Source organism: Schistocerca nitens, chromosome 3 (genome assembly GCF_023898315.1).
Source record: "Schistocerca nitens isolate TAMUIC-IGC-003100 chromosome 3, iqSchNite1.1, whole genome shotgun sequence".
NCBI lineage: Eukaryota > Metazoa > Arthropoda > Insecta > Orthoptera > Acrididae > Schistocerca > Schistocerca nitens.
In genome coordinates, this window is record NC_064616.1 from 562,600,049 (window position 1) to 562,626,009 (window position 25,961).

The 25,961-nt window shown below is 41.9% G+C and overlaps 1 protein-coding gene across 1 annotated transcript in view; it reads right to left on the minus strand.

The window, feature by feature from the left end:
- Positions 1-25,961, minus strand: part of LOC126249335 (protein trachealess-like) — a 330,727-nt gene that overhangs the window by 42,957 nt on the left and 261,809 nt on the right. Inside the window, exon 9 of the mRNA XM_049950991.1 lies at positions 6,189-6,458. Within this exon, the coding sequence (XP_049806948.1) occupies positions 6,189-6,458 (270 nt within the window). The remainder of the gene's footprint in view (positions 1-6,188; positions 6,459-25,961) is intronic.

The window sequence follows — 25,961 nt, forward strand, 5'->3', positions numbered from 1 at the left end:
AAGCCATCTTCAGTGCATTTGAGTGAGTTACGTTCTTCCTGTACACTAGTAAAGTCACGAAAGACCAACCTGCAAGTGTAAAACGAAGCGGTGTGTACTGTGTTGTCAGTAAAGAAGCAGTAACAGCAGAATGAGCCGCATCAGGAGATCTCATTGTCTTCGATCGTGGACTAGTTTTTGGATATCACCTGAGCATCAGACGCGCCAGGAACACTTCAGCTCTATAGATGAATATCTTAACAGAAACTGTTAGACCAGCTTAGGTAAAAACGACTGTTAGATTTCAGTTTTGACAGCACTTCACAACAATCAAGGTTACGTGCTCTGTATATGAAAAGGAGGAGGAGGAGGAGGAGGAGGAGATTAGTGTTTAACGTCCCGTCGACAACGAGGTCATTAGAGACGGAGCGCAAGCTCGGGTGAGGAAAGGATGGGGAAGGAAATCGGCCGTGCCCTTTCACAGGAACCATCCTGGCATTTGCCTGAAGCGATTTAGGGAAATCACGGAAAACCTAAATCAGGATGGCCGGAGACGGGATTGAACCGTCGTCCTCCCGAATGCGAGTCCAGTGTGCTAACCACTGCGCCACCTCGCTCGGTATATGAAAAATTTACTGAAGGTGCATAACTATGTTTCATTCTGACAATGTAAATATTAACAGTTCCAGTTTACTGTAACGTATTCACATATCTTCACAATCTCCTGACAAATGATCAGGGAAATCAGTATTATATTAAAATGTTCTATGCTTTTTATCTTGCACTCTTTGACATGTTCCACACTCACGAGAATTATCACATTTTTAGGTCTACGGAACGAAAACTTAATCGAGTCTAATCTAATCTAATCATGTACTGCTGCGAGTTTCTTGGATGGTAACTCACTCAAATGTACTGAAGATGCCACTTATAGCTGAAATGTGAATATGCAGGACCAATAAAATACCAATGGGATTGCGAATGACTTCTATCTTCCTATCCTTCCTTAAAAAGAAGAATAAGAAGAAGAAGAAAATACGTCTATCAATAGCATGGTTTATTGGCAGTAGTGTGCTTTGGTTCACACAGCTGCTGCCTACACATCTCGCTCATGTTCAACAACAGAGCCCTTGCTGCCGCTTCGTTACGATATTGTACAATTTCAAAGATCGGCTAGCAGCAGATACACTAACTAATCAAAAGTATGTGGAGACCCTTATGAACTATGCAACTGCCCACTAAATGCCACGAGAGACGGATCTGCCAGTGTAAAACGAAGCGGGGAGTGAAGTGTTGTCAGTAAAGAAGCACTGCGATCAGAATGGGTCAGTCAGCAGGGCTCAGTGTCTTCGATCGTGGAATTTTTTTTTTTTTTTTTTTTGGATATCACCTGAATATCAAAACCACTTCGGACGTTTCAGTCCTCCTAACGGCGGCCAGGCCGACTGTTGGTGATATGCTCGTAAAGTGAAAACGAGAAGCAAGAGCCAAAGCTAAACCAAGAGCAGGTAGATCTCGTGTACTGACAGACAGGGACTGCCGAGCATTGCAGAGTGGTAGTAAAAAAATGCATGAAATCATCGGAAGTAATCATTCGTGAATCTCAAAGGCTATCAGCAGTCTAGCTAGAACACTGACTGTGCGTAGGGAGTTAAAAAAATGGGAGGGGGGAGGGCGACAATGGTCCAGCAGCTTCTCACAAGCCACACATCATGTAATCAGTGCTAAGTGGCTCTTGAGGCGGTGTAAAGAGGGACGCCACTGGACAGTGGATGGAAACGAGTGATCTGGCGTGATGAACCACCCTATACCCTATGACAGTTCGACGAAAGGTCTTGGGTTTGGCAAATGCCTGGAGCGCTTTAGCCGCCATCATGTGCAGTGCCAGCAGTGAAGTACAGAGGAGGCGATGTTATGCATAGGAGTCTTTCTCTTTGACACAGTGTGGCCCCGTTATTGCGCATAAGACAACGCTAAGTACATAAGGACATTAACACATTTTATCGCACTGTGTATTTCGTACAGTAGAGGAACAATTCGGACACGATGATTGACTCATGAGGACAATGCAACCTGCCATAAAGTAACATTGGTAAGGCAATGGTTTGTGGGCAATAAAATTCCTGAAATGGACTAGCCTGTCCAGAGCCCCGACCTGATACCAATGGAACACTTCTGGAATGAGTTAGAGCGTCAACTTCGTTCCAGACCTCAACATGCTACATCACTACCTTATCTGTTTTCGGCTCCTGAGGATGAAAGGACTGCCTTTCCTGAACAGACACTCATACACGTCATTAAAAGGGTCCACCTGCTTAGCTGTGTGGTAACGTGCTTGCTTCCCATGCAGGGGGCCCGGGTTCGATTCCCGACCGGGTTGGAGATTTTCTCCGCTCGTGGACTGGGTATTGTGTTGTCATCATCATTTCATCCTCGTCACTGGCACGCAAGTCGCCCAATGTGGCGTCGACTGCAATAAGACTTGCACTTGCCTCCCGGCCAGCAATGCCGTAGCTCATTTCATTAAATCCTGAGCAGAGTGCGAGCCGTCATAAAGGCGAAGGGTGGACACATCCCACATTAATGTCCACTAATAGGTGTGCGGATACTTTTGATAAGATAGCATTCATGGGATTTCGAAGTCTTTGCAACTAACGTCTAGGACTGATAGGTTATATCGTGGGAGACGGCTTCTGTTAGAGGAAAAATGTTCGCTGACGCTCCCTGGCGTCGGTAGGCGTCTTTTTATTAAATTCCCTGGCCCTTGGACAACGCGATTTCACCGAACTAGCTGAGTCTATTAAGCAGGTGCACTGCATGTGCAGACTACTATCCCAGTAAATGAACAGAGTGATTTTCAAGAGGAAAACGTTTAGAATAACTATCTCTTAGCGGACAGACACACTTTAGAAGCGAATCAGGAACTTACATTTGTTCGAATGCCATGTCAGGAGAAATAGGGCGAACTATACCTCCACCGACAATCTTTCAGAGGCGGTAGTACCGACCAAAACAAGACAATAGTGTCTAGTAATATGAGCAGTAAAAAGCATACATTAAGAACTATGAGCACTTTTCCATTAGATGTCAAATGGTGCAAGATGTGCGAAATTCTGAGAAAAATACGGGTAAACTATAACGATAGAGTGGAATTAAAATTCATGGTGAAAGGATACCAATGATAAGATTCGCTGATGACACTGCTATCCTCAATGAAAGTGAAGAAGAATTACATGACCTGCTGACTGGAATGAGCAGTCCAATGAGTACAGACTGTGGGTTTAGAGTAAGTCGAAGAAAGATGAAAGTATTGAGAAATAGCAGAAATGAGAACAGTATCTCAGTCATGTGATACTCATCAACTAGCAAGTAGTTCTCATTTAAGTTTAAGCTAAATTCACGTTATATCAACTACAAGGAGAGAAGCAGGTTAAATGCGTATTGTGGAAAGGGGCGTCTTCTAATGCATTCGGTTCCGATATGCAAATCAAGCAGGGTGGGTCGAGATTAAGACCATGTGGCTTCTCTGTTACAGCATGATCCGCGGACGGAAATTACATTTGTGACTCGACTCCAAGTACAGGCGGCACATAATGGCCGACGTGTCATTACTGTCACTCAGGCCCCGGCCCCCTTGAGCGTAGTTATCACTGCACTACTGGAGCCTGACAACAAACTGAAACGGCTGCGTAACCAACGATGCACACAGTTTTAAATGTAAATAAAGCGGAGAATTTGAAATTAATTATATATCATATTAAATTTGAGTTTCCTTGTTTTTCTTTATTTCAGTCACCTAAAGGCCATGCCGTGTTGAAACCATTCCTCTCTGCTTTGTTCTGTTCCTTTCATTTCTTAATAACGTAAAATTATTGTTTCGTCCAGTATTTTTTTGATTATATCTTGCTGTTCTTCTTACCTCTGATTTTTCCTCCTAAAATATTTGTAAGAAATACTGTTTATAAAAAATGAATAAAAATTTGGTCTTCGTCTCTTGAAAAGTAGCCATAGAAGTTACTTCCTTCTTTAACTATTTTAAAGTCACTTCAGTGCAGATCCTCTTCGCATATTTTCATAACAGACCATCCTTAGTTTTCTCACAATCACATCTCGATCGCCTTTAAATCAAGCTTCAACCACCATAGAGCAGCATATTCCACACAAACGCCATGATACGCTCTCTCTTCCCTTCCACACTGAGTAATTTCTTTCCTAACAGTTTCTCTTTTCATTAAACAATATTTTGCAGTTGTAATTCTTTTTTATCTCCAGCATCTGCTGTTTTTGTGAATACGGTCTCTAAATAACAGGACTTGTCTGATTATTATTTCAATTGTGTCAAATTTGATGTATGGTAGCCTGATTTTCTTCGATTTTAGAACAATCAAAATTTTGGTGTGATAGTGTTAATATTAATCTCGATTTTTATAAACTGTTTGATTACTTTATTATTTACCTACTCCTCATCGATCCTGTAAGTGTGCCGTCACTGATACCTAACCTAGATTAAGAGATTCTAACATTCGTTAGGATCACATTTTCACACTTGCAAAGAGGCTAATGGATCGAGAAATTTGCACATTAACAAGTTAGAATTATAAGCGGATGCTGCAAGGGATATAATCCCAAACTCACGGTGATTATAAACTGTTTTAAAAAGTCAATTTTTTGTGGGAAATTTTGTAATATTGGGTGATTCTAAGACAGTACTAAAAAGGGTTCTTATTATAGCGCCAGGTTTTGATAATGAATGAACACCTCTGCAACGTATTTCTCTATTGTGTTACCAGAGGTATATTTTAACGCTAATATAGAATATGACAAAGTACACGGAATTCCTTAAAACATTGTATCTAGGGGTACCATCCTTGAAATTGAATCATGTTGAGGTTACTAGTGTAGGTTCACATTCACCGAAGCGTATGGTGTGAAACAGTGTACATTGTCCTGCATTTTTCTGCAATTTTCAAGAATGGGGAGGTAATTAACATCTATTGCTCAGGTCCTATATGAACACATCTACTCATACCGGTTTTCTCGTCGTTTCGCAAGAGAGAGTGAACTCTACTGACATACATTCAAAAGTTATTCATAGGCCATTTCTGTCCGTTTTAGTATAAGTATATGATGATGTCCTACGACTCATTACAAATTAATTGGGTTTATCTTCGACTATTTCACCTTTTTTTTACTTTTGGTATTATAGTACCATTGCCTAGACCGTTTCAGTATGCAGTACTGGCCGCAAGCTTACCAGGTTGTGTTAGGGAATATCCTGCTTCGCATCCCTTTGAGTGATATGGCACTGACGACCATTTGTTCCTAAGATGGTGTGAACAGATTTGTGTACGAGGTTCGTCTCAACGCTTCTATTGGCCTGATTGCTAGGTATGAAAACAAATTTCTGCTGCTCGCAGGACTGTCTATACAGTTTGTCGCGATGTTGTAAGTTAACATTTTGAACAGCTGTTGCTATGTGTATGGAGCATCAGTACACGTAGGACTGTCTGTTTTACGCCAGGGTTGTTTTATTGATGGCACAGTTCTTTGATTTTTCTCTTCTCTAATGCAATTACGATTTCATGAGGTAACAGTACAGATGTCAGAAATGGCGAGCATAAAATTTATCTTCCTTATCATCTATTAGTGCAGGTGCAATGGTTAGCACAACAGACTCACATTCTGGAGGATGCCAGTTCAAATCCGCGTCGGACCATTCAGACTTAGATTTTCCTTGATTTCCCTAAATCACTCCAGGCAAACCCCAGAGTGATTCCTTTTAAGGAGCATGGCCAATTTCCTCCGTAATCTCTCCAACATTCCGATCTTGTGCTCCGCCTCTAATGCCCTCGGCGTTAAACCCAAATCTTCCTTCCTTCCGTTAGTAGACATCTACCACGCTTCTCAATGACATGCCTGTGCAGCACGTCGGTATCAGACCAGACAGTACGTAAGGAATGATTAATCTTTGTTACCTAATAACAATGTTACAGACTATATATCTGAAAGTTTGTCGGTAAAATTCTCTTCCACTCTGACTACTTGCTGAAGTAAACAGAGGAGGACATGGAGCAGTATGTCTGCAAGGGTGGCATGCTGCATAAATTTTCCTTCCTGGAAGGGTGTTGTGAGACTAATAGGGAGCTGAAAACACATACTGAGAAGCGAAGCTTAGACTGTAAAGACAGCTGCGAGTGTCTGCAACGTACCGCCGGGCCTGTCGGCGTCGGGAGAGGGGTTCTCGGGGTCGTTGTCCTCTCTCTTGACTGTCTGCGATACGGCGTCGTCCATCTGGCAGCAGTCCATCACCACGTTCTCGTACTCGCGTCCGCTGATAATGTAGTTGACGCAGATGATGTTCTGCTCGTCTGCGTTCTTCGAGTTGCAGACGACGGTGGCGCACGTTTGCACCCACGTGTAGCCTCCGCTCTTGTTCATTAACCTGTAATACTGCGTCATCACCTGCCCCTTGTTGATCACTGCAACCGAACGAGAAATGACAGTCAAGTTATAAGCTGACATGAAAGGAATCATACGAGTATATACAGCAGCTGGTCAGAACAGTAAGAATATCCACGTAAAGAGAGAGAGAGTCGTATAGCATACGTCACAAGGAGAACCAATGTTGTTCAGCCTCTAAGGTGAAACGGTTTGCTGCCACGCGATGCCTGAAGATTGTGCCTAAAACAACAGTTTTTTTCGAAAAAATTTGATTGCCTATTTCACATCTTCAGAGTATTTACTCTCAGGTCCAAAAACGATTTGTCTCTATTCGAATTACAAGAGCACCACATCTTTCAATGTTGTCAAGATAGTACCTGTCTGTCAGAGACTTGCATCTGATTCACTGCTGACAAGATGCACTGACGGCAAGACACAAAATGCAAATGAAAGTTGGCGCAGTATCATTTGGTTCTAGTGTCCCAAAGAAAACAAGAAAAGAAAAAGAAAACACGTTTGAGTCTTCTAGAAGCTGTTTCTCTGTACAGTATGGGGTATTTAAAGATTGAAAACAGCAGTACTGTTTTGTCATCTTCCCAGAACAAGATCTGCTTGTTTAGAGATCAATGACGGATCAAGCAGGCCACAAGATGCTGCCTGAAGGACGAAAAACTAAAGGAAGAGGCTAACTTGATCTTGAAAACACAAAAGAAGAAGCCTTACTGGAGCAGGAAGGGAAAACGTATGGTGCTGGTGAATTTTAATGGGTATGTGTCTTGTACGAGTATTCATTTTTAATAACATTTTCAAATCCATTTTCCCGTGAGTTTGTTTTTCTTAGTTCAATGCCCTCTTTTTATCCTAAATATTAACCAATCTCAATGAAATGTAGTAATCTTCAGGTATATGCATACTACTATGCAGTCATATTATCGAAAATGTAGTTATCTTTCTTATTATCATATTTATGTACTAATAATTAAAGAAAATTTAAGTTTGAAACTTGAGAAAAATACTGAAAAAAAATTTCTCATCAAATGAATGCACAGAACTGTCGAAAAAAATGTCTTGTGAATGTAACTAAAAAATCTGGAACGTGAAAACTGAGGTCTGAGTACCGAAAGTTGTTTCCAAAAACACCATTAAAATCATATTGAAATTTTAGAACTCAAAAACTATTGAAGTTATGGACTTGAAAGCTTAGGTATTGCTACATCTTTACGTGATAGACATGATTTTAAAATTCGGTTGAAATCAGCAAAGTTGAAGAAAAGTTAAAGTTTTGAGTGTTGTCTCCCCTTAAGCGTATCTGTTGTGTGTAGGTGACTGTAATGAGCGTGTAAGCGTTGTAGTATCATTTTATTTTAATGATAGGTAAGAGAGAGAGAGTGTGTTTGAAATGCGATCCCGGCATCTTGCGTACTTGTCTCACATAGCAGCAAGGGGGCAGCCGATCTTAACGTCCCCATCAAACGGACGGATCGTCATCAATAGTGTCACACGCCCTCAGTTTATGACACAAACTAAAAATGTTTCGAATTAAACTCAAGACATTGGCGCACAAAAACTGGTGATAAAGAACTTTACGTCACTAGCCTCTCCTCCACTTGCTAGTCAAATACTGATGGCGAAAATATGTTCCGCGACCAGAATTCGACCTCAGTATCGACCGTCATCGCTCAGGTATGCTTTAGCAACCTCGGCTACGGAATGTGTGAGATAAGCGATACAAACACACTTCTCAAGATTGTTCACTAACGTGCCAGTTATGAAGTGACATTCTTTGCTTTCCCCCTGTACTTTAGTACTTCTGGATGTTGTCTGAACCGCCACAACATCTGTGATACTCGTACGTTTGTATCGTGTTGATCTGTCATAGTTTCAGGCATTATTCATCGAGGTCATACTCTTGGTAACCATATAGTTGGTGCATCTGTGACAACGACTGCCTGTCTACTATTAGTATGTAGCGTATAACTGCTTTCAATAATGCCAAGATAATATACAGACTAGTTTGGTAAACTTCGTCGGTTAAAGACAATGCTATATGAAAAACAAAACTTAGCGAAAGAGTAGAGGATCAAAAGAGGATTCTTACTTCGAATAAGAAGACTACTGCCAGGAACATGACTGACTTAACATTAATTTAGAACAGAACGTACCAGCAAAAACATTTCAAAGCAAACTGCAGTATCACAACTGCGTAAATAAAATGTTAACGAGTGAACAGCAACTGTCAAACATTCTATTAACAGTACGAATGCAAAGAAGAAGTTTTAATGGTACAAGGAACGTAGAACATGAATTATCAACCAATGAAGGCAAGCAATGTAATCTGACATACATACTTATACGATCTTACACACTGCAGGATATGTTTGTGACTGTAATGACCGCGTAAGCGTTGTAATGTCATTTTATTTTAATGATGAGGTAAGAGAGAGAGAGAGAGAGAGAAATCCAGACATTTTCTGGGTGAGAGGCATGGTAGCAGTTCTGTAATGGTTTCGGTGGCAATATCGTGATTTTCTGTAGATCTTTTGACTGTAAAGAAAGTCAACTGCTAATGTCTATGGAACGATTTAAGGTGATCATATTCAATCAGAGGGAATTGTGTCTTCCAAGATAATGATCGTTACTGTCACGCGGTTGGGAATGTCTAAGATCTTTTTGATGAAGATGAGAAGCGAGTGACAGGTTGTCCTCCGAACTCGTCGGTTTTGAGATCCTCCTACAGCATTACGCAAGAAAGCAGAATAGTTACGGTGTGGAAATGATATAAAATCCCATCAATCACCTTCCGGTATGTACGTGCATGGGTTCCCAGTAGCAATTAGGGCGTTTTGGGTGCCAAAAGTAGCCATAAACTAGATTAGGTAAGTGTATATATTGTTCTATCCAAACTATCTAATGCTTGCTTTAGCTGGTGCTCATATCAACTCTGTATCCTTCTTTTAGTGTGAGGACGCCTCTCCAGACTAGTATTTCAAATTTCTTTCAAGGTCAATTTAAATCAATTCACTAAGATTTTCGGATTCATAATTTAGTTGCATGATTGAACGCAATGTTGCGAAATATTGGGTCATGTTGATAGATCAAGAAAAGTTACGGATGATGGTGGAGCGAGCCATTTGGGCTAGTTCTAATTGATAAGGATATCAGCATTGGAGACAGCACGCAACAGTAATGAAACATGTGCACGAATATCGATTTTGAGTGCTATGCCATATATATTCTGACAGTGTCGTGGGAAATTTGTGTTTTCAGGGTACCTGGTTCACATTTTGCCTCTAGTTCATCTTTAGTTCTATAACTCTGCACCTTCTAAGTACACTGAGCAGTCAACTGCAATATCTGAAATGCCGTATCAAACGAGATATATCATAACTCAGATTCATTTTGCACTGACTCTGAGAAATACTAAATGAAGAAGATCTAGTATTTTTTGAATAAAAACTTTGAAAAGTTATAAAACCATTGTAAATTTTTTACTGTGAGCCATAGTAAAGTACACATGAGAAGTAATGTGGTTAAGCGCAGTAGTCTATGTTTTCCAGTAACAGAAATGAGTTCATGTTGCATCTTGTGGGCACAACAAAAGGCATAGAATCCAACATTCTTTCTGCTATTTGAGTATATAGCTCTGCATAGGTCATCAGCTGGGTCTTCACAAAAACTATTTTTCCCCGTTTGTATTAAACATTACATTAAACTTATATCGTATTTTTTTTCATTTTTTGCCTCTCGCTGGACGCAGATTCTTCTTTTGATCAATGGTAATAGATGAAACAACACTTAATCATCACAGGGAAGTACAATCACTGATTAGTTGAAGTGTTGACCACAGAATGTTCTCGGAGTTTGCTTAACTAGCATTATGCGTCGTATGGCGTTATTCGACGACAACCAGAAACAGGAAGTAGTGCTAAGATTGCCTTTCCACATCTCGAGATTTTTTTGTACAGTTTTTGGATAACGATAGTCGAAAGTATTTGATAACGGTCGTCTGAAAATTATTCTTGTACTTATAATAGAGTATTCCGCCCCCGCTGACTATATTATTTTATTATATTTTGTACGTGAATACGTAAATAAATGGACATGGCCTTATCTTTTAAAGCCCTCCTACGGTCCTTATTTCACCATAGTCAAGCAGCTATAAAATCCACGTACCATCTATAATTTTTATACGTGGAATCTATATGAAAGGAAAAACGCAGAATTTATTTCCTATTTCGTCGAGAAATGACCGCTAAGGAGGACTTTAACACACTGGAGCCATTTCATTTCACAGTAAAAGGGAGGACGAGCATGAAATAAGCACAAAAGCAGAATTATTTACGGCAGAAGACGTGAGTCGATGTATGTTTTTTTTGAAAGATTCGATTTCTGAGAGCAGCTAATAATAAATGAACAGAAGACGTTAATAGAAATTGCTCTACGAGTAAAATAACCACAACGCCCGTCTAGACACTGATAGTAGTTTTAAATTAAACAGGTGCTTCCTTCCACTGGCTACAAGTCACGAATCATGCTGAGAAGAGGCTCAATGAAAACTTTTATGAGTTTCTAAGTACTACGAGAGGTGGCGTGTCACACGATGGAAAGTTTTCATGCGAATATTATTATATGGGCTTTTACGCAGAAAGAATCTAAACACTTTTCGATTCTGGATATCGTAATGCAAGCTACAATAACAATATCTATGGCAGATGCAGAGTGAAATAATGAAATATAAGTTACATTTGTTCTTATTGGTTTCTTTGGGCCGTCGTATGTTACATCTTTGCTACTAAGATTATGAACCTCGCTATATATCAACTGATGAATTCTGTTCTCGTTCGTTTTCGATTTACGTAATCGCAAACTCAGAGAAAAATACTTTGTTTTGTAGAAAAGTTTCGTATACATAAATTCCCAAAACAGATCTTGTGTGTTGTATTTTGGATTTCACTGCTTGAAACTTTCGTTACAGTTTCTTATCAGCGCCTCACTGCGCTGTGTAGTTAGACTAGACATGTGCAGACGAAAAAGAAATCTTCCTCGGAGACTATTGGTTGATGCTACAACAAGTTCCATTCAGTAACTGTATAAGATGACGAGGCAGTGATGATGAAGTACGTAGACATGTAAAAATTATTGTATTATTGTTTTACGCTAAGATAGGGAACTGTGAGAAAATTACTTTCGGTTATTTTAAAAATACAGCGAACAATTCGAGATTAAAACTCTCTTCCAAAAAAGAGAATTAAAGCAAGATTCACAAAGTTATCCATGTCCATGCAAATATTTGCGTTCTATGTTATAGCATTAACTTCCATTGTAACTGGATATTTGCTTTACAATTCGATGTCTAAGAGATTTTGTAGAATAACTAATTCTTTTTTAAAAGAGCAAGAGCCATTACAAACATTGCGAAACAAGACGTACTGCATAACAACTTTCGGGAAAATCAAAATATTTGTAAAGACTAGACATAAGAGTTCTCGCGAGGCTGCATGTTTCAGGTAATTCATGTTGCAGTGTCAATAGAAGATTTTTCACATTAAAATAGCCACGTACTTTAACATTGTCTTTCTTTTAGTTCTGTTATTGCTTCCCATAGGTTACATGAATCATTGTGATTTCTTGTTTTCAAAATGGAAATATTTCTTCGAAATTTTGCAGAGACAGTCACCTTGCATCATTTACGAAAGAAATGAAGCAAACCATACTGTTTGGAAGCGGATCCACAGCTCTGCACATAGTTAACAAACACCGCGACTTCAAAATTGTTATTCTTGTTGCCTGGTAAGAGAGACCCACCTGGCACTGTTTAAACCGCAATACATATTCCGGCCACCTTACCTTTCAATTTGAGCACGTTTATAGGATACTTTTGATAGGCATTTTACTACCTACATTAACAGATGTGCTGCACTCGTTTTTTCATTACCTTGACACTCTCCTTTCGATATCTTGTACGGTTCACGATATAAAAGTGGTGTTACACCTTACGCGTTTCACCCTCAATATGACACAACGATAACTCAGACCTTTACACTCGAACAAACCTGACACGTGGCGCATTTGGTATAACAGTTCAGCTTTAAGACCGAAAGCTTCCCAATGAAATTGTGAATCATTTTGTGCGCGATTCCCTATCAGATGGCAGCAATATAACTTCGCGGTAAGGCCTTCTCACGGTTCAGAGCTCCCGAACGTAGAATAATCAAAGGGCAACAAAAACGGGGGAGAGAATTAAGGCGAATTTGTTTATGAACGTAGCAGAGCGAGCCGAGTGGAGCGGGCTCGTCGGACGGCGGGGGACGCGCCACAACTTGAGATGTGCGGCACATCCGCCTGCGCGCGCGACTTGCATACGCAAGCGCCGCCCTCTACAATCGCACCAACAATTCAATAGTCCTCGTTCCGACACACACAAAAAGTGCGCACAGGGGATGAGGGAGGGTTAGAAGCCGCGCGGCTCGTGGACAAAAGTGTGGAAATTGGCCAAATAGCGCTTAAAAATACCCCAGCGGCGCGCGCCCACCCGGCTCCGCGGACACGCCGAATAAAACATAAAACACATTAAAAATTTCCCTCACACACACTCTAACTGAATTCCTCCTCGAGACGCGGCCTGCTCCTTTTCTTTTTCCTTGGCAGACTGAAATCCGTCGGAGGTAGGTCGGTGTGTTATTAACGCTAATTAAATTAGCAATTCCCATCCCCCTCAAATCGCGCCACGGCATTCGTAGCACGCTGCGGTATCTGTGTGTCGCGGCCGGTGGAATTTTAAAAAGAGAGCGCTGTCCGCTCACTGTAGTCTGTAAGAGGTACGGACTCTACTTACGTTTTCGTTAGTCTTCAACGGTGGCGTTTTCAGAAAGAGTAACATGTAGACGAGTGAAAGGTTATCGAGAGAATCTAACACACCGAAATTCTTGTATATGGATTTCTAATACCGTAATCCAGCTTTTTTCGATGCAGCTCCTGTATCCTTCAGTCCTTACATTATGAGCTCCCTAATGCTCTTCATGGGCGATTTTTATGATCTCCTCCCCACGCACATTCTTTTCGCCACTTCTCTGGAAATTGTTTCCTGCATTAGCGTATTTCGCCTTTTTACCTGAAAGAAATTTTCGTTTCGTCAGATCAACGTTTGCTTTGATGAGCCTCTGTGATGGTTTTAGCTATGTCCCGCCCTGGAAATGGATTCTAGCTTTACATAAATGAATTAAACAAAATACAGCCGAAAGGTATTGGAAGAACAGTCAGGAACCAATTATTTGCAGCTCTGTTATGATAAAAGAATTGAAAGACCTGGTAGGACACAGGTAGCTGTAGAACTGTTAAGGGACATATACTGGATACAACTATGTACATAAAGCAGGTAAGTCCGTTACGCGCTCTCGAATAACACTGCTAGAGGATCACTGCTCTCGAATTACTGCCTTGCATAAATCTCTAATACGCCGAAAACCTACAGCTTTCTTTTGCTTTCAAGTCCTCTTGTTAACGTCCAACTGCGTCTTGTCTTTATCTCTACGGTTTTGTTTCTTTTCCAATTCCCTGGAGTTACTCTGCGACTTCGCATGTTAGTAACTTTTGCCTGTCTTGCCTGTCTGATCCACTTTCAATTGAGGTAGTTTAATATGGTCATTGATCCAAATGTATGATACTTGTTTTATACTCCGTTCCTTATAAACAGATACTGATGAAATTGATTACTCAGGAGGAGTAGGAAAAGTGAAATAAAAATTGTCTTTTAAGATAGTATGAGTCTATATCATAAATATTACAGAATTCATCAAACCATCAGTCCAGTTGCATCCTAGTATGATACTACATCCTCTTGAACATGTGGTGGCAAGAGCAAGACTTTTCAGCGACAGGTTTGGGCGTTGCAGGTAATGGAATATCTTATTTAAGTACTCAGCCTTAGGAAGCCCAGGGACAAAAGGATGTTTCAGTTAGATCATTCCTTTAGGAGATATGTAGATATTTCTCCTTGCTCTATGTTCGTCTTGTCATAAGAGGCAATAGTATCTGACAGAACTAAATCTGGTTCATCATTTTTGGTCTTCAGACTTTGATGAAATACGAATTCCCGTTCTCATTTTTTCTTCTTCGCGGGGAAAGATTACTGCGAAAAAGAGGTCTTCTCTGACAGGAAGAGTGATGTGTTGACTTATTTACTTCATTTTGAATGAGATATGTTGAATATGCAGTAGAAATAAAAAGTTACTGAAATCCAAATTCAAATCCTAACGTTCGGTCCTACCCATATTTTATAGGCCGACGTACAGATAGTGAAATATAAAAAAAGTTTAGTGACATTCTGAAACCTCGGTTCATAATTTTTTCGACGGACGATAGAGGCAATTGCAGCAATGACCAGAAATACTAATCGAACGCTCTTGTTATCTTGATGTTAAGCGTTTTGATGCTTGTGATGACAGTTGCAGCAGATGCACCCAATGCGTGATTAACGGTATCTGAGGTGGACAGAAAGAAGCAGGCTAATGTTGTTGGCACAATGCGAATTCACGCGTACATGTATTCTGACGAGCCACTCGTGGCGGCTATTGATTGAGGTGAATTCAGCCGCACCCACTGCAGGCCACGCTGGCACGGAACTTCTGACAGATGAAATGAATATACACATATTGTCACGAAACTGGTACTCTTAGAGAAGTTAGTGGGTTCACTTCCAGGTGGTATCACATCAAGATTCAGCACACGCTATTGAAGTAGGCATTAGGCTGTGCAGAACATCAGGGCAAGTATGACCTACAGGACATACTGTGGTGGACGACGGAGGACAAATAATGTCTATGACAATGTGAGACGTAGCTCGCATTTCCCGGAAAAAGAGTAGCTCTCTGTCAATCCTCATTCTCATCATGTAGTCAGTAATCAGAATGATCCCGTCAAATCTTAATCTTTAAGAAAATTAAAACAGCCTAAAATTCAGTTACAGGCTGTTGGTTGACTCCCGATGGTGGCAGTGACAGCTAGTTTCCTTGGAGGTCTGCAGCTGCTCACCTCGCCTGTGCTCGTTGTATGCGCCAGTGAAAATTGCGCAGGGGCGTGTAAATCAATATGTGGTGAGACATAAGAAAAATTTTGTACGGCTAACGAAGGGAGATTAGCTGGCCTCAAAGATGGGGACGCCCACATGTTTCTTATTTATATGGTTAAGCGCAAATGCAAGATACTATTGTAAAGTGAAACTGTTCCAATTTTACATGATGCATTTATTCTGACGGCCCGCATCTCGTGGTCGTGCGGTAGCGTTCTCGCTTCCCACGCCCGGGTTCCCGGGTTCGATTCCCGGCGGGGTCAGAGATTTTCTCTGCCTCGTGATGGCTGGCTGTTGTGTGCTGTCCTTAGGTTAGTTAGGTTTAAGTAGTTCTAAGTTCTAGGGGACTTATGACCACAGCAGTTGAGTCCCATAGTGCTCAGAGCCATTTGAACCATTTGATTTATTCTGACGGTAGAATGTGAATGTAGCCAACGTGAAAATAAACTTGATGTTTCATCTAGAACTTAAAATCATGAAGTTGTATCTCAGTGACTGGTGATGAAACATTAAACAATGTTTTTTTACGTTTATGGTACCGAATACACTTGAAGTCAATGACGAACTATCCAGTCTAGTAGAGTGAAAGGAGTGTTGAAGTCTGTAGCAAAGGAAACAATACAGATAAATGCTGTTAACATCATAATTACGTCAGACTGGATAAGATAATTTTGGTTTAGGATGAGTCAATTTATGTCGAGCTTATAAGAGAGAGGGAGCAAATGAAGATAAGATGGGAGATATGATACTAGGCGAAGAATTTGACAGAGCCCTTGTTAGAAACAAGTCCCCTAGAGTAGACGACATTCCCTCAGAATTATTGACATCCTTAGGAACCAGCTACGAAAAAAAGTTATTCCACCTACGAACAATTTACGGAAATGCAGGTGACATCTTCAACTTTACGGTTGTTGAAACGTCACCCGGCTGTGTACTATAAGCTGTCTGGGCATTTTATACACCGGGAGAAGCTCAAGTGCGCAAGATACACTGCCTGAAATAACAAGTGAACCACCCGGAAGAGGGGAGAAAACGATAGGAAACTTCAAGAAACTGAGGAGATATGTAATGTTACTTCGGTGATTACGAAGATGGGTCAAATTTACACATAATTGGCAGCATGAGCCTTCTTATCAGTGTGACGTTGCACTTTATCTGGCCTTGATGCATACATTGATTTGGTAAGGAACGGATTTATAAAACCGTCGTAACTTCTCCTGACCAAGCTAGCCCTCAGATGGTTCTTGATATACTGGATACAGAATTGAATGGGACGGAATCGACTTCTGTGCTGGTCCCACATATGTTATATCGAGGACAGACCTGGGTATCTTTCCCACATGAGTACCTCATCATCAAGCACACAGTTCACAGAGACGCGTGCAGTGAGTGGACAAACATTGTCCTGTTGAAAAATGGCACCACGATATTATCGCGTGGGGGTTAACACATGAGGACGCAGAATATCTTTGTCATATCCTTCTGCCATCAGAGTTCTCTCAATCACTGAGACACGTGACCTGAAGTGATATCCGATGGCTCCCCGCACTATGACACCACAAATAACACCGTTGCGCCTCTCCAAAATATTTGAAGCATGATACATTTTCTGAGGTCGCCGCTACACTCGCCGACAATGGTTATCCAGGACAGTGCAGAACCGCGATTCATCGCTGAACACAGTTCAATGCCATTGAGCAGCAGTCCGTGCTTCACGATCACGGCACCATTCCAAACGCAGCCGTTTGTGTTGTTGTGTTAACGGCAGCTTACATATAGAAATATAATAATTTAGTATGGCTGCTGCTAGTCTCTGACCAATGGTGTCGGATGACACAGAATGTTGCAGGAAGTACATTACTTGTTCTCTGATGGCAGGTGCAGATGCAAAAGGATTACAATGTGCTTGGTCCGCACTACGACGATCCTCCTTTGAGGTGATCGGTCATGGTGGAGCACAACCTTGACGATGAGTATGCCTGCCCTCACGTTGTCATCCAGTCCATCATGAGGCGACTGCCACATCCGAATGCCTCGCAAATCTGGATATTCATCGACTAGACTAGCTGGCCAAATGGAGATCCATAATGAGGCCCCTTTCAAATTCTGTTAGATGGTGATAACACTGTGCGGCGTTTCAGTGGATGTGACCCCCTATGAAGGTTCAGGACAGTCAACCAGAAAGGATGTGGTGAGACCTGTGTCACGCCCAAGACATCAGTGAGACAGCATTAAATTAACATTCATTTATTACTGAGAGTTTTACGTAATTCAGTCTCCTCCTCGGCACAGCTTCTAGCAGCCTTGCAGCGTCCGCGTCACAGGAACATTCTGAGTGGTGCACCCATCATGGAATCTGCCCCTGGTGTCAAACGCAGTCAGTTCCGTGGCCTCATGCAGGGTAGAGCAGCGGCAGGCATATCTTCACAGCCTAGTGTGACTGAGCATGTCAGCAGAAGCCTCAGCACACTAGTTGGGTGTAGTTGCAATTAGGCTTGCTTGCCTCCAGGTATCTACACACTCCTGATGAGGGTTGTCGTGACAGCGAGAAGATGGAAGTCTCAACAGTGACATGGAAGACAGCTCGAGGGGCGATCCCAGCATACTGCTAGTACTGCGGTATTTGCGCTGCCAAGGAATGGCGCCAACAGACGCCCTGCTCTCTAGTTGGATAGCTTGCAGTCAGACAGATTAATTCTTCATCCACAGAAGACCTGCACGGCCCTCATGTTCAGTCAGTCACCGTTGTGACAGGCAGGAATCGCAGCTCACAGAGTTGAAGTTTGCCCCCACTGCTAGTTTGCTGCCGACTCGTAGAAGTAGACCCTAAACTGGCAGTCGCCGGCAACACTTCGTCATATGACAGCGGGTCATCCTGCAACCAAAGGAGCTGGTTTTCCATAGGTATCAGTGATGCAGGTGGGATGACCAGACTCTGATCCTGACTCGAAGGAAGTGGAAGGCTGTCAATGACGTGATTCCCCTGTACGGGTGGCCAAATGTGCTCCAGTTTTTCGAGCATGTCAGCTTTCTCTGCTGAACTAATGTTTAGTTTCAGAGCTTAAGAGCGTTCTCTTATGCAAGGTTTGCAGTATGAAAGGCGTTCTTGGCATAGTATTTAGGTGTTGCTATTCCACACTGCCCCGTAACAGAATATTGTTACGCCTCCTCTGCAGTGAAGTTATGGTGCTGAATCCGGTGTTCGCGACGCTCTCTCTCGCACAATCTGTGGCGCTGTGCTCCTTGCTTACTTGTATTTCGACGTTTCTTAGTGTTCATATTCGTTATTCAACCATTACATACAAGGCAAGCATGCAGGCATGCTATACTTGGATGTCGTTCCAGTCAGATTAAATTTTTTTCTGCACTCTGAAACTATTTGGTGTACAACAACTATCTCACACAAGTATGCAGCAGCTCCATGTCCTACACTGTGATTCCTCAACACCTGATGCTGTTCATACTGCTTTGTTTATCCTACCATGCCTGGTAACAAAGCTAAATACGAACAACAGTAGTTAGCTCAGGTGGCTGTTCTTCCTGTCACAGAGAATTGCAACTTTGATCATTCTTACTGCTAATGTTGTGTATGTCTACGAAGTTGCATTGACTGCCAACCATGTCTTCTGGTTGCTTAGTTTTTTGTCAGGCCATGTATCTGAGACCGGAGAAAAACCGTCAGACTTCGAGAGGAACCTAATAATTCCTAATCCAATGAAGAAATGTTATGGCATGTGTGAATACTGCTGAACCATCAGTTTATGAAGTCTTGGCATGAAAGTAGTGCCACGAATTAGTTATAGAATAATTGAGAAACTGGTAGAAGCCAATCTTAGAGAGGATCAGTTTGGGTTGCAGAGAAATACGGGAACACGCGATGCCATTCCCCCTTTGGCTTCTTTTAGAAGGAACCGAAAAAAAAAGGAAACCTACGTTTATAGCATTTGTAGATTTAGAGGAAGCTTTTGACAGTGTTGATTGGAAGACGTTGTTTGAAATTCTGAAGGTAGCAGGGTAATATATAGGGGGTGAAAAGTTTTCTTTTATTAAACTGCAGTTATAAGAGTCGAAGGGCATGAAAGGGGAGCAGTAGATGAGAAGGGAATTAGACAGGGGTGTAGCCTATTGCAGATGTGGTTCAATATGTACACTGAACATGCAATAGAGGAAACCAAGGGGAAATCTGTAAACTGTGTAAAAGTTCAGGTAGAAGAAATAAAAAGTATGCAGTTTGCCAATGACACTGTAATTCTGTCAGAAACGGCAAAGCACTTGCAAGAGCAGTTGAATGTAATGGACAATGCCTTGAAAAGACAGTATAAAATGAACGTCAACAAAAATAAAACAAATGAAGTGGAATGTAATCGAATGAATCAGGCGATGCTGAGGGAATTAGATTAGGAAATCAGACACTAAAAGTAGTCGATGAATTTTGGTATTTGGGCAGTTGAATAACTGATCATGACCGAAATAGAGATAATATAAGATGCAGAACAGAAATAGTATAAAAGGGTTTCTGAAAAAGAGAAATTGGTTAATATAGAATGTAATGTTAAGTGTTAAAATACCTTGCTGGAGCTACCCGCCAGGAGTATAGCCTTGTAGGGCGATGAACTGTGGACGATAAGCTGTTCAGACAAGAAGAAAATAGAAGCTTTAGAAGTATTGTGCTACAGACAAATGCTGATGATTAGATAGGTAGATCGAATAGCTAATGAGGAGGTACTGCATCGAAACGGAGAAAAAGGAAATTTATGGTACATTTTGACTAAAAGAATGGATGAGTTGATAGGAAACACTCTGAAGCGTGAAGGAATAATCAGCTCGGTAATGAAAGTAAGCGAAAAGTCTTGCCGTAGTAGTAACACTGGTTCCCGACTGGTCTACGAAGTCAAGCACTGTCGGGCTGGGCTAGCACTTGGATGGGCGACAGCCCGAGTCCGCCTAGAACTGTTGGCACGCGGGATGCACTCAACCTTTGTGAGGCAATTCAGCAGCTACTTGACTACAATGGGCGGGAGAGTTGTGTGATGACCACATGCCCAGTCATATCCGCATCCAATCGGTTGAGGATGCAGCCGGCCACGGTGGCCGAGCGGTTCTAGGCGCTTCAGTTCGGAACCGCGCGACTGCTACGGTCGCAGGTTCGAATCCTGCCTCGGGCATGGATGTGTGTGATTGTCCTTAGGTTAGTTAGGTTTAAGTAGTTCTAAGTTCTAGGGGACTAATGACCGCCGATGTTAAGTCCCATAGTGCTCAGAGCCATTTGAATCATTTTCGGTTGAGGATGACACGGCGGTCAGTCGGTGCCACTGGGCCTTCCGATGCCTTTTCGGACGCAGTTACTGGAAGTATGTAGGTTTTGGTTGGAGGAGGTTGGGTAAAAATTGTATACTGAGACAAAAGCTCGAGTACAGTAAGTACGTTTCTGTGCTTGTGCAGAGATGAAGAGGCTTGCACATGATAGACTAGCGTGGAGAGCTATATCAGACCCGTCTTCGGACTGAAGACCGCACTAGCGACTGTCTGTCCCTCTTTCTTGGTTTCTTTCTCTCTTGGCATGGGTATAAAAACAGTAATGGAACGCCACGAGAGCCGATACTGTAACGTCAGATCCGATGGGTCGAGCACTGATCCCGAGCAGTAACGCTCAACGCGGCGACGATGGGGGTGACAAGCATTCGGAAGGGTTAGAGGCGTGCGGTAGGCGGCAGGCGGCGAGGGCGCGGACGTGAACTTGGGCGAAATCGGGCGGGCGGAGGGAACAAAAAGCGGCTTGTCGTGAGCGGCGCGCTACGTGAGCGTCTGGACGTGAGGCGTCCACGTCCACGTGCTGCGAGTGCGAATGGCGGCTGCGGTGGGCCGCGACCTGCACCACGCTCATTACGGCGCCACCGCGCGGACACCCATTCATACCGGCTGCACGCTTCCCGCTCCGGCCGGCACGCAGCCGCGATCTATTATTTTGCCGCCAAAATCTCTCTACTGATTGCAAGAAACAACATTGCAGCGAGTGTCAAAAGACTTAGAATATTCATCAGTTATTTGGAGATATCTCTCTTCTTTTTAATTTAAGGTAAGTTAGAATAGATTTGTTTTTGACATTTTCAGATTTTGACCCATTATAAAATTTGCAATTTTCTTACTAAAATGGCATATAAATCACAAACTCGCATGGGAAGTATTTTATATTTTTTATTTTTTTTAAGTATCATCTGCAAATTTTTACACGCGTTACTTCAATATCAAATAACGTCGGTAACTTTTTATATAGAAGGCTGTGGATTGCCGTATTACAAAGGCGAAATAATTTTTTTCTATTGGTAGTACTGTTGAAAACAATATAGTGGCTTTACGTAATATAAAACCATGTTATATGTGGAAGTTCTAAGGATTCTGTTTCTATGGTGATCAGTGTGGGTACCAGGAAGATAACTGACAGAGTCTGACAGAACATTGTTATAAATGCAAACCAGTGAACCATACAAGACGTAGCTGTGATAGGAACTATGAAGGAACAAGTGATGTAATGGAGGCCTCTGCAGCTGTTGGAATTTTCAGTCCACCCGTGGATGAAACACGTGTCTGTTACTATAAGTTCTCAGGTGATGGGAACTCAGAAGCATAAAACAGTGTAATAACAACTTTGCTTTATGGTGATAAGATTACCGTATAGTAGGTATGTATGGATCGCTTCCAGAAGAGGATGGGCAGCAGGCTGAGGAAGCTGAAAGTAAGTGTAAGAAAGAGGAAGCTTTCTGTTGGTAAGCCCATAAGAGGTAGCCTGTCAGACAAAATTATTTTTGAAATACAACACCGATATGGGAGCAATAACACTGATGATTTGTTCAGAATGAGAAAAACCGTATTAGCCATTTCTACAAAATACTGTCAACAGATGGCAAATCAGTACATCAACCCTCCTCGGTGGGAATCCTAGTGCAAGTATCTCTACATCCAATACTCAAAAGCGTCACAGAGCGAGAAAGATTCATCCAAGTAGCTGTCTTGAAAGTCATAAAAAATATTGGAAATTTGTGGTAAGGTCTTATGGGACCAAACTGCTGAGGTCATCGGTCCCTACGCCTACACATTACTTAATATAACTTATGCTGTGGACTACACAAACACCCATGCCCGAGGGAGGACTCGAACCTCCGACGCAGGAAGCCTCTTGAAAGTCATAAAGCCCATTTACAGAGACCTGGCACATCCTGACTCGTTGATGTGTTTACATGGGCAGACTCTGAATCCAAATGAGTTTTTCAACAATCTCATATAGACTCGAATATCAAAAAATGTTTTTGTTGGGACGAAGACACTAAAATTGAAGGGGAGGGGAGGGTCTGTGATGATGTTATTACTTTTAATGATGGCGACATCGGTAGAGTGAAAGTGCTATAGCATATGAGAATTCATGGAGCAAACTGCATCATAGAGCTTCAACGGATGGAAACAGTTTGCGTCGGTAAACCACAGTATGCAGCAAAAATGGCCAGTAATGAATGCAGAAGGAAGAAAAGAATGAAATCCATGGAAAATGATCAACAGGATGGTACACAGTATGGTACAGAGTGCCTCTGAGAGAGAAAAAAATAGTAAAGTTTTAGTCATTTAAAACTTTAGAACCTGTTTCTGAAAATTCAGTATTCAGTTGCATTATTCCCTAAATCTTAGGAACCACGTGGCGAAGAGTATTCAAGTTTTCAATGAGTTGCAACACAGATACACTGAGTCGACTGAACAAAAACCAAAACATAATGCTAAGTATAATTAATATTATTTTGGAGAAAGTACGGAAAATTATACAGAATTTTAACCATACAGTTAAAAAAATGTATTTCCTGTACCACTGGCTGAAATGAAATGATTTTAATTCAGTACACTTAGAACACAGCGTGTAATGTCCTGTAAAATTTTCATGTCAATTGTTATAGTGGTTTCTGAAATACAGGGAAGATAAGTAACAAAATTTTACACCTATCCGTAAATGGTGTTCTAATCGCCCTTGAAGTGGTAAATTCTACAGGTATGTGCTAGAAAAAGGGAGGTCATTAACGACAGGGGGCAACAGATAGATGAATCGATCGTAACGTGTTCAAGGAACCATCTCAGCATTCTCTCTTTAAGGACGTCACGAGAACCTAAATGTGAATCATCTTTAGCGGAAAACAAGACCAATGTCTTAAAGCTGCTCCACCTCTTACGGTGTGATTGGATATCTTTCCACATTTGACGCCAAGTTTAACCTGAAATGAGCAACTCTGAGTAGTCTGTTATTTTAGAAAGACGCATTATGTATTCCAGCCTTCTCCAGACGATGCCGTTCTATCGAAATGTGTCGAATACTGTTCCTGGAGAGGAGCAAGAATGATGTTGAGTGCAAGTGCGGAAGCTGGTGGATAGGCAAAACATTGAATAACGTACAGAAAAACGGTTTTCACTGCATTTATTTAAATAATAATATCCATACTTAATTATCATACAGGCACAGTTGAACCCTACTGGCGCAGACATTAGCTTCTAGGCCACTCTTTAACCGACATCAGCTGTCTAAGAGCGTTGTAGCAACGCTCGAAAGTGTTTCGGATGCAAAGGAGATCAATTGAGTTTGAGGATGGTTGTTCAAGACCTCTGCTTCCAGCTAGAGTCACTCTGACTGTACACATACTCCTGACTGGATACTGGCTAGTTATATTACAAGACTGCATAGCCAGGGCAAGATTTGCTGTGTCATTTAGTGACCAGTCGAGTATTGGTGAATAAAGGCTTCACAGTCTACCTTTCGGGAGGGTAACTGTCCTCCTGTTGATAGAATATAACACTGCCTCCAACTGACAAGAATTAGGGCATTAATTATTAGTGCCTTACTTCACGGCCGGATTTCAGCTAGAGAAATTGAAGGTCATCATGCGAGTCCAAAACCACGGTAATTCGAAAATGAGGCATTTCCAACTACTTATACGAGGTGTGGCTAGAAAAAAACCGGACTAGTACTGGTGAAACAATAAAACGAATGCAATAAGGCTGAAAGTTGCGTGGCCTGTCACGTGACTCTCGCTCCGCCTACTGCTCGAGTTTCATCTGCCTCCTGCACCCAGTCTGCCCGTGGCGTCTGTTTTAAGTAGTTGACGTTTTGTCTGTGCATCGGAAAATGTTGAGTGTACAGAAAGAACAGCGTGTTAACATCAAATTTTGTTTCAAACTAGGAAAATCTGCAAGTGAAACGTTTGTAATGTTACAACAAGTGTACGGTGATGATTGTTTATCGCGAACACAAGTGTTTGAGTGGTTTAAACGATTTAAAGATGGCCGCGAAGACACCAGTGATGACACTCGCACTGGCAGACCACTGTCAGCAAAAACTGATGCAAACATTGAAAAAATCGGTAAACTTGTTCGACACTTTCCTTGTCAACTCCTGTTAACTCAGACACTGCTCTGATTGTTAAACGGCGATCTTGTCGAACAAGTTTACCGATTTTTTCAATGTTTGCATCAGTTTTTGCTGACAATGGTCTGCCAGTGCGAGTGTCATCAAAATGGTTCAAATGGCTCTGAGCACTATGGGACTCAACTGCTGAGGTCATTAGTCCCCTAGAACTTAGAACTAGTTAAACCTAACTAATCTAAGGACATCACAAACATCCATGCCCGAGGCAGGATTCGAACCTGCGACCGTAGCGGTCTTGCGGTTCCAGACTGCAGCGCCTTTAACCGCACGGCCACTTCGGCCGGCCGCGAGTATCATCACTGGTGTCTTCGCGGCCATCTTTAAATCGTTTAAACCACTCAAACACTTGTGTTCGCGATAAACAATCATCGCCGTACACTTGTTGTAACTTTACAAACGTTTCACTTGCAGATTTTCCTAGTTTGAAACAAAATTTGATGTTAACACGCTGTTCTTTCTGTACACTCAACATTTTCCGACGCACAGACAAAACGTCAACTACTTAAAACAGACGCCACGGGCAGACTGAGTGCAGGAGGCAGATGAAACTCGAGCAGTAGGCGGAGCGAGAGTCACGTGACAGGCCACGCGACTTTCAGCCTTATTGCATTCGTTTTATTGTTTCACCAGTACTAGTCCGGTTTTTTTCTAGCCACGCCTCGTACAGTTGCCTACCGATGTGTAATCTCCTCCAGACAGTCATTCTAGGCGGAAATGCGGGATTAGATTTACTATGAAGCCGAACAGTTCCGCAGTGGGTTACAACAACCCCAATACTTTTGGAAAATTTGTAATGCAACCTCTCAAAAGGTGAAAATGATGTTGACACATAAAAGAGTTCTTCTAAGTACCTCCAGTTCGACAACACACACAGTAGCAACCACGCATCTTTACCGAGAATTTTAAAAACGTACCTGTATTAAGACAATCTGTGTAATAGTCCCATGCTCCTGAAAGCAGGCAACCCTTCGACACCCCTCCGATCCCAGATGACTGCTAGCAGGCGCCTAGGACTACTTC